Here is a 9,547-nt window from a genome sequence, read left to right as displayed (position 1 = left end):
ATAGCAGAGTCTTCTTTGCTTTGCCGTATCAGTGAGGTTCTCAGGGATAGCTGTGAGGTTTTCTGGAGCCACGGGGAGGGAGGAGTGGAAAAAAGAAACCCTTGCTCTTAGGTTTACGGTTGTCTATGCAGGCTTCCAGAAACTACATGGTTCTCTGTTTCCTTTGAACCTTTAGCAAAGGCTTGCTAACCTTTTAGCCTTTTCTCAACCCAGCTTCAAGGTTTGGTCCAAGGTGCATTAAGGAGGGAAAGAGCTCTCTTGAGCCACTTGGTAGGGCCTTGGGGACTGGAGTACTCAGCAAGAAGGTGGAAGTGACTGGGAGGTGGGAGGGGGACATTTTTAAAGGAGGAAGGTGCTTGCTCTACCAGGTGCCAGATAATTTCCCATTTTCCTAACATATTCACATAGTTCCCTACCACTTTCTATTTTGGGTGTTGACACCATGTTCTTTCTCAGCCTTAGCTAATCGCCAAGAACCTTGGTTTTTGTTCTCTCAAAACCGCCAGTAACTTCAAAAGCCACCCACAGCACGCACAAATAAAGCCAGAGGCTTAAGATACTTTGGAACAAATAAAATTCTTAGGTGAAAAGGTGACTTAGAGAGTCAATAAATATTTAGCAGTTACAACAACAACAACAAAATGTGATTTTGAATAGCAAGAAGTAGAGGCTCAAGGTGAGAGAAGGGTGTGTAGATTTGCTTGTAGTTCAGTTTAGTTTGAGGATTTTGAAAAGAGGACACACAGGGAACAAAGTCATTGTCTCTGAGAGTGGGGAGTCACCTGTCCATTTCAAATGCAGGTTGTTAACTTGGGGGGGCTATAGACTGATTCCCAATATATATTTATTCCTTTCATGCAAGTAATTTATAAAGCTTTTAACCATCAAAGGGGGCTCTTCAGTGAATAGCTTGTGCCAAATGGATATTTAAAAATTTTAAAGGAAACTTCTCTTTATATGCTCAAGTAAATGGGATCTGTCTTTAGCCCTTTTTCCATGCCTCAGATTCTTCTATTTGGGATTTTGATCCTGCTTAAAGCCAGAGGTGGAGAGAGCCCCTTCCAGGGTTCTACCCTGGCTCTGCTGCAGATAGTTGTGCAGATGTTGGTTTCTCCCTGTCCTCAGTTGTCTGCAGTGAGAAATCATCAGACCCACCGTCCTAGGATGTGGTGCAGATTCTGGGTGGTCCCCACATAACACCGCCAACGTCGCTGATAATTGGACATCGGGTAACCCTCCCTGACATTAGCTTTAATCTCTTCTAGCTGGAGCGTGAAATTTTCTCGCGTGTAAGCTCTGGTGGCCTCTGTCTCTGCAGGGACACAGTTCACGTTCATCTTCCCTCCTTGCGGGAAAAGCTCCCTGCTCTTGGGGCACATGGTCCTGGGCTGTGCAATCAGCCCACCACGGCTTCCCTGCGGGCTCTCCAGTTGATGAGCTGAGCGACCACCCGAGGCCAGTAAGTTTCCTAAGACGGTCTTCTTAAATAGACGAGCCTGTCTTTAAAAGGAAAAAAAAAGGGGGGGGGGAGCCAGCGAGCCTGAGAAGTCATCAGCAGCCTTTCTTCCCACACTTGTGGTATCACAACAATGATTCACCTCAACACAGGGCGGCAGCTTCCCTAATTAGCCTGGAGACGCTCGGACCCACACGGTTATAAACACACACACAAACACAAACACACACACACACACACAAACTTTTACTTTTATTCAAATGCACACTTCCCACCCACTGCGCCTACTCCCTTCGGCCCCCGGCCCGCGGGCCGCCTGCTGTGCTAGGCGGATCCGGAGCGCCCCCGGCCCCGCACCGTCGGACCGCGAAGCCCCCTGGTGACCTGGAAGGTTGAGGTTCGAGTCGGGCCGAATCTCTCTCCTCGAAGGCGCGCAGGGGCGCCGGGGCGTGGACGCCTTGTCCTTCAGGCCCGTCGGGGTCGCTGGTGGACCCCGGCCTCGCCAAGGTAGAGGTGGGCTGCCCAGGAGCCCCGACAGCGCGTCTGAGCTGGCTGGCCGGCCGAAGCGGGGCGGCGGGAGCAGCTTCAGGGTGGCGAGTGGTCCTGGCCGGGCGCACGGGGACAGCGAAGGCCCGTCGGTGTCTTCCCCCACCAGCTGTCGGCCGCGACTCGGCCCGCGGGCCGGCAGGGCGGCGACTGCGGCGGCGGCGGCGGCGGCAGGAGCGGCGAGCCGCGGGGGAGGTGCGCGCCGCGGCCGCAGGCGAGCGGAGCGGAGCGGCGCGGCGTCCGCCCCCGCCGAGCCGAGAGGAGCCGAGCGGAGCCGGCGCGCCAGTATCTGGGAGCGCGCGCCGAAGCAGGCTGAGGGCCGTCCCCGCGAGGGTCGCGCCCGTGCCCCGCTCCCCGGCCCCGGCCCCGGACTGTGGCGAGGCCAACGGCCACCTGCTGCGTCGCGCCGCGGGCCTCAGCGTTCCGGCGGGGGCGGCCGAGCGGTTTCGGGCGGGGGCCGCCGGGCGCGCGCGTCCACGGCAGAAGCCTTCCCCGCACCCAGTGGACGGTGTCCCTCCTGCGCTTCGCCGAGCCGGGGCCACGCTCCTGCGCCAGGTACCGCGGTGGTTCGAAGCGGGTTGGCAGCGCGGGGAGACCCGGGCGGGGGCGGCGCGGACCGAGTCGCGACTCGACGTCGTGCCATGTGGGACGGCCAGGGCAGCGCCGGCCCGGCCAGGTGCCCCTCGGACCAGGGGTTGGGGGCGCGATCCCCGCGGCCGCCTCTTGGGGCAGCGCGGGCGTGGGCGGAGGTGAGGCAGACGCCCTCACCCAGGTGCCCAAAGTTTCCTCTTGCTCACTTTGCTGGACTTAACTTTGAATTGTGAGGTGAAGCCTAGCAATTTCAAGCTTTAAGAAAACACAAGAACAGGGAAGACGGTCTTCCCGGGTTTGGATTGTTAGTGTACGAAGTATTTGTGCCTCCTGTCTCTAAAGGCCATTGCAGGAGAAATCAGTGGACAAATTCACTGTCTTTTTTATGCATTAGTTAATGGTTTATTTGTAAATAGGTTTTAGGCTTCGATTACAAGCCAGCAGTAAGCAATTTGGGGTTTGATCTAAGAAATATTCAAATTGGGGGGTGTGATTTTTTAGTTGACATGCAATGTTATATTAGTTGCCAGTGTACAACATAGTGATTCGACAGTTCTATACGTTATGCAATGCAACGCTCACCAGTGTTCTAATTGTTAATCAACAAAGTAGATCTTGAACAGATGCTTCATATCAGGTAGGGCTTTAATGTGAGGTTAACAAGTGATCAGAGCATAGGAAGTTACTCAAATGAGCTAACATTTATTTGGCTTTTGAAATGCCAGGAAAAAGGAATGCCACCGTTTGTATTGGGCTTGTGTAGGTACAGGCTGACAGTTGGCATCGTGTCACTGCTGAACACTTAATTTTGAGCCAGGAAATTTATCAAATGGGAGACAAGCAGCTGTGTAATCCTTTCAGAGCCCACCCCATACCTTCTCAAGCTGGTATCTTAAAAAATCCTACTCCCTTATTCAAGCCGGCAAGCTTCCTTCATTTACATAACACTCGCTCAGGACCATGGACTAAATCTATTTAGACCTCTGGTATTCAACCTGGAACTCAGCCACCCCCCCACCCCCACCCCTGGAATTATGGTGCATGGTGGTCACTCCTAAGAGCCCTTTGAGGTTGTAAAATGGTGAGGGGAAACATCTGGAGACGGCCCCGCAGTGGTATCTGGGATCCCTGTCTTTGGGGGCTGGTGAAGGGTTGAGGTGGCTGGTTTCCTGGCTTTGCCCCAGTGCCTTGCTGGGCCATGTTGGAGCCTGAGGCAAAAGGGAAAATCACCAATATGAATCCTGTCTTTATTTAAAATTGTGATATTTAGTACAACGTGGATTTTGTGCTCATTTTGCTGTTTTTAAAACACTGCGTTAAATGTTCGTCTCACGGGGTTTTTCGGTATCTCCTGAAATATTGTGCCTGAGGTACATGCCTCACTTCCCTCACTCTAGTTCTAGACTTGCCTGTGAGACCAGTTTCTTAACTTCTGTAAGCATCAGTTTCCTCATTTACAAAATAAAAAAAGTGGATCCTCCATGGATGTTGCCCAGCTAATGCGCAGCATCCGGCTGTTGCACAGGGCTAGGCATGTGGGGACTGTAAGACGATGGCTGTCCTATTTCTATTGCCCCTCAGCCTGGTCATCTTGAGCTAGCCACCGAATCCTGCTGAGTCTCGGTTTGCCATTCCGCAAAATGGGAGTAATAATAGCCAGCTCACAGGGATACTGGCGGGGTTAAAGGAGAGAATGTGTGTGAAGGCAGTGGCCCTCCTGGAGGGTGAGTTTTCTGTGATGGTTTGGGGGGCCTGGATTTGCCTTGCAAGCTTGCAACCACTTGCTTTACCTCTGGTGGTTAGCCTTATGCCTTGTCATACACAGACACTCTTAAATTCTGCTTGTTTTGCATGAAGACCCTTCAGAAGCAGTTGAACCAAAGTAGAGATGTTTCCTATTGAGGGTTTATTTTGGAGTGGTGAAGTTCACCAGCCGCAAGTCATAGTATGCAAAACGTTTTATAAGTGAACTTAATTTTGCTACTTCAAACAAAATGACTTTGGTTCCCTTTTGGTATATTTAGTCCTCACTCATGATTGTGATTTTCTGGAGCCCAAGTCAAGTAGTATTATCTCAGTCACTATCCAGCTTAAAGCAGCTTGGTCCCTTGAGAGTCAGTGTCTCAGTCTCTCTGGGTTACCCTTGGAGGCCCCTTCTCCCCACAGGTAGTCTCTGGGCACCAGGAGAAGGTTGTAGTCACATCAAGGTGTGCAGGAGAGTGGCCTCTTGCTGGCCGTCTGGTCCTCTTGCTGTCCTCTGGTGAGTTTCCCCTCATCACGACTGAGCCTCCTTTCCCTGTTTCCACTGAGTGTGGTCCAGCTGGGTTTCAGTGGGGTAAGCCACAGCTGGGACCTGGCTCCTGCATCTGGCCTTGAGCTCTGCACTCTCTGGGTCTCTTCTAGGTCTCTCCTGGGCACCTGAGAACCTGCCCAGTTTGGGTGGCACTATGCTAGGCTTCCATTTCCGCTGTACCAAGCAGTCCCCAGTGTTCCCAGGAGGAAGCAGGATGAAAACTTCCCATGCTTTCTGTGTCCCCCTAACCTACAAGGGGTTTTTTTCCCTTACCACCCCTTCTCCTCCAGGCAAGGTACACAGGGATGAGGGACTCAGTCTCTCCAGGTTCCTCTTTTCTTAGTACCAGCAGAGTTTTGGGGTTTTTTTAAAGATTTTATTTTCAACTAATCTCTGCATGCAATGTGGGGCTCAAACTTACCACCCTGAGATCAAGAATTACATGCTCCACCACTGACGGAGCCAGCCAGGTGCCCCAAGAGCTTTTTTTTTTTTTTTAACTTGTGGGGCAGGTCTTCCTTAGGTCATACCTTCTGTCCTCTGTACATTATGACTTAGAATAAAGCTTTGGGATCAACCCTTCTAGGCTCTCCTCTTGATATGCAAAGGGAATTCAAACATCTTTTTCTATGATTTCCCCCCACCCTGCCCCCCGCCTCCCACCCCGGGAAAAATCAGATGCATCCTGGTGGTGTGGGAAGGAATTAGGGAGGAACAAACTGGGAAAATAGGGAAGAAGTTCCCTTCCTCTCCCCCTCTCCATCTTTCTGGCAGGCTGACCTGGGTTACGTGCCCTGGACTTCTTAATATGTGAAAGCTGTAGGACCTGCTGGAGATGCCAGTCTGGGAGGAAATGGGAAAAGGGCAACTTTGAAGCTTTGGTGGTGGATGGGAGAAGAGACTAGTTTTCTGCTTACACATTACTGAGTCCAGCCCAGTAAACCAACTTCATGTGGATTAATGTCTTTCAGACTATCACCCCTATTTATGCTGCTGTTTCTTCATCATCAAAATGATCCACTGTGTACTCGGCATTTACTAAAAGCATAGGAGAAATACAGAAAAATCCAAGTCACAATTAGTTGCTTCTTCAGGGTTCCTAGGAATTATTTGGAGAATAATATTAGCCTTTAGGAAGCCTAAAGCTGTAAAGCTAAGCTCTAGGTTTTGTTCACATTCAGTGGAAGATGAAGTTGTCGGGGAAGGCTTCTTGGAGGAGGTGACTTTAAGTAACATTAAGACTTAGCCACACATGGGGTGCCTGGGTGGCTCAGTCAGTTAACCGTCTGCCTTCGGCTCAGGTCATGATCTCGGAGTCCCCAGATCGAGCTCCACATCGGGCTCTGTGCTCAGCGGGGAGTCCACTTCTCCCTTTGCCCCTCACCCCACTCGTGCTCTCTCAAATAAATAAAATCTTAAAAAAAAAAAAAAGACTTAGCCACATGGATGTGAGATGAAAGAGAACTTTCCATGAGAAGGAGTTCTCGAGTGCCTAGAGACAGAAAGCCTGCCCAGGGGTGGCCTTTCAGGACCCACTTGTGGCTTGACCCTTCCTGGTGTCATGCTTCTCCGTTTCGTTGTCTAGGTACCTGTAAACACTGGCACAGTTACTGTCATCTGTAGGTAGGACAACAGGAAAGGGCAGCATTCTAAGTTCCTTGTGCTTTCCCTACACAATGGAAATCAGAGGAGTTTCCTTCTAACCCTGTTTTCTTAGATAGATACTTGTATCTGGAAAATAATTTTAAACTTTTAGATCAGGTCAGTGGTCCTTGAGACCCATTTGTAATTCTCAGGAATTACCTGAGAATTCTTTGTATTGCTTTAATGTGCTATCACCTGGAATTCTGAGCTCAGCGGGTCATGAACCAGAAGATGCCATGGGAATTTAGTGGCTAACTGACAAGACACAGAGACAGGTGCAACCAGGTAGCCAGGGGTCCCTCCTCAGACCCTGACTCCATGTAGACCCTTGCACTGTTCCTGTGCACATTCCTGGGAGGAAGCACTCTCAAATATTTTTCTTATCGTTAAAGTGTATGTGAAAAGAAATTACAAAAGATCCTTTTGAAAGGTGAGGAGTGGAAAGTTATTTGCTTGCTCAGGGCCTCTTCCTGGCCCCCATGGGGTGTGGCTGATTTGTAAAGGTATGAAGTTTGAGAACTTCCAGAATGCTTGGCCTCACCTCTGAGGCCCACACACCAGTTTCTCCATGGTTTCTGCCCCCCAGATTCTCATGTCTGTGGGAGGCAATAGAAGCATTAACTGTGGTGTGTGAGTTTCCCAAGAAACTGCTTGCAGAACAGCCATTGTGAATGAGGGATATGAAAATGTCAGGGGGGTTTTGCTTTCTTAAAGCAGGTGGTCCGGATAAGGGGGGGGCAGTCAGGGCTCTGGTCTCAGCTGTGCCACGTAGAGTCCCTGCAATTTCGGGCACCCCATAGTATGGGGTGGGGGGTGATACACACACACACACACACACACACACACACACAAGCATCACTTTGAGGTACTGTATCAGCAGAAGAAACGCTTTATAAATTATTTATGACTATTATTCTTCCATTGTCTTTTTTAAGAAGGTACAAGGGCACTTATTATAATTCCCAGTTAGGATCCCCTAATAAGTACCCTGAAGCAATAAAGGGTCCTTCTGCATCTGAGATCTGATGGCATTTAAGGAAAATGAGCAGATCTGCTGCAGAGTGCTCCTGAGCAGAGCTAGTGGTGGATAGCATGTGGGAAGCACACAGTGAGGACTAAGGGGAAAGGATGGGGAAGGGAGCACGGGTAGGAGAGGGTGCGAGTAGGTGGGAGACCCTCAGCACCCGGGTCCTGGGGTATACCATGTTCACGTGTTCTGTGTCTCTGTGCAGCCTTAGCTTTCCCTGCTGACATGTGGTTACAAGGAGCAGAGTTCAGGTCCTAACAGAGGAGTCACAAATGGGAGGTGCCCTGGGCCAATCTCTCTCTCTCTGTCTCTCTGTCTCTCTCTCTCACACACACACATTCTCGTGGAGAGACGTAGGGACAATTGTGCCCTGCCACATCTGTGGCTCCCCAGTGAGCCTGATGAATAGCCATGAGTTAGAGGATCAGAATGGGTGTCACCAACGGGTAACCAAATTGCAACCAATATTAGGTTCCTCTTATGTATTTAGTCTCATGTATATGAATATATCATGAATATTTAGTACCTTTACAGCATTTAGTGTATCATGAATATTTACTGCCCAGCTGCCTTAGGTATATTTAGTGTCTCATGAATATTAGGTATCTCTTGTCCTTCCACACCTTTCTCTCTATGTTTAACACACACGTGCTCTCCTTACTGACTTTCATCTATACTAAACATATCTTACAAGTCATCCATCCCTTTGCTGTCTTTTCTTTAGAATTGAATATTCTCAAACAGTATACATTACACTAACTTAGGCTCTTAAAATCAGGGTCCAGGTTGACGATATCTTTGCGAGGCCATTGTCCCATCGAGACGGGTGAGTCTGAGGTGCATGGGGACGTCTGGGACCAGGTGTGGGTCTGTATAGGCTCATACAGCTTGCTCATACCCACTCCAGGTGTGCAAACCGATGCTGAACTGCGTACTCAGGGCTGGTTTCTGCTCTTGGCTCCTCAGGAGAGAAGTGCCCATGGCAGGGTGCCCATCAGTGAGGCTGTACATGCTGCTTTGAGCCTTGGGCAGATTAGCTCTTTTTGGTTGGTTGCAGCTGTGTGGCCAGGCACAACATCTGCACCCAACAGGTGCAGGGACAGGAGCACTGAGCATGGGGTCACTCTTGTCCCAGGGCCTAGGCTCAGAGCTGGGCATCTTGACTTCTCCTTACTGGTCTGCAGCTGATGTGGGCCATGCAGTGAGCTGCTCTGAAGCTCCATCCCCTGTCTGCACCTGCTGTCCCTCCCTGTGTTTAATACCACACTCCTCATCCCGAGGTTCATTCCCTCATCTCGCTTTAATTCCTTAATTACTCGTCTTTTCTTCCTCCCCTCCCCCCAAGAAGTGGTAGCGAGAACTTTTTCGTGGGTCCTTTCTGCGTGGAGGATTTATGACTTGGACGCCACAAGTGCTAACTCTGCTGATGGACGCGAGGAGGAGAAGGACGGGGTTTGTTGGTGGGTCAGACCCGCGCACTTGATGTCCGAATCACTCGGTCAGGCCGCTTCACCTGGTGGTTCACTCTGTGAACTGGGAGTACCTCCACAGGATTAGAAGTGGTCACGTATATTTGGATGGTTGCTGGGTGTCAGCCGCATGCTCCGTTGGAAGTCAGATCTTTGAATCACCATGTAGTAGGATTTCCAGTGTGCTGCCTGGGTCAAACAGGCTCTTAAAGTACAAACACAAAACATTTTGCAGATTTGAGTCATTGTTTTCTGAGGCTCGGCCAGTGTCATCTTGTTTCCCTCACAGCCTTCGTGAGCAAAGATGGTTCTTTCAGTTGAGGTGTTCAGGTAGGCGAGGCTTCCTCGGTACCGTGTTTAGAACTGAAATCACTGGGTGTGTTTAGTGGGTCCTGGGGCATCCCAGGGGCATCTCTAGGTGGTGAGGGAACCACTGCAGACAGGACTTGGCCAGGCCGGCAAGCAGGGAAGGCCCAGAAGGCAGCGAACTCGGCGCGGAGCAGGTGGGCCAGCCGTCTGGA

The 9,547-nt window shown here is 50.6% G+C and overlaps 1 protein-coding gene across 1 annotated transcript in view; it reads right to left on the bottom strand.

Annotated features, from left to right (window-relative positions):
- Positions 1–563: 563 nt before the first annotated feature.
- The window catches only part of LOC113938464 (translation initiation factor IF-2-like), a 30,889-nt gene continuing 21,905 nt past the window's right edge, over positions 564–9,547 (bottom strand). Inside the window, exons 2-3 of the mRNA XM_027623860.2 lie at positions 1,841–2,724; positions 564–1,500 (exon numbers count right to left, since the gene is read on the bottom strand). Coding sequence (XP_027479661.1) covers positions 1,146–1,500; positions 1,841–2,724 — 1,239 coding nt within the window. The 3' untranslated portion in view covers positions 564–1,145. The remainder of the gene's footprint in view (positions 1,501–1,840; positions 2,725–9,547) is intronic.

Source organism: Zalophus californianus, chromosome 8 (assembly GCF_009762305.2).
Source record: "Zalophus californianus isolate mZalCal1 chromosome 8, mZalCal1.pri.v2, whole genome shotgun sequence".
In the NCBI taxonomy this organism is placed as follows: domain Eukaryota; kingdom Metazoa; phylum Chordata; class Mammalia; order Carnivora; family Otariidae; genus Zalophus; species Zalophus californianus.
The sequence above is the reverse complement of the archived record's forward strand: the minus strand, read 5'-3'. Positions and strand labels throughout refer to the sequence as shown.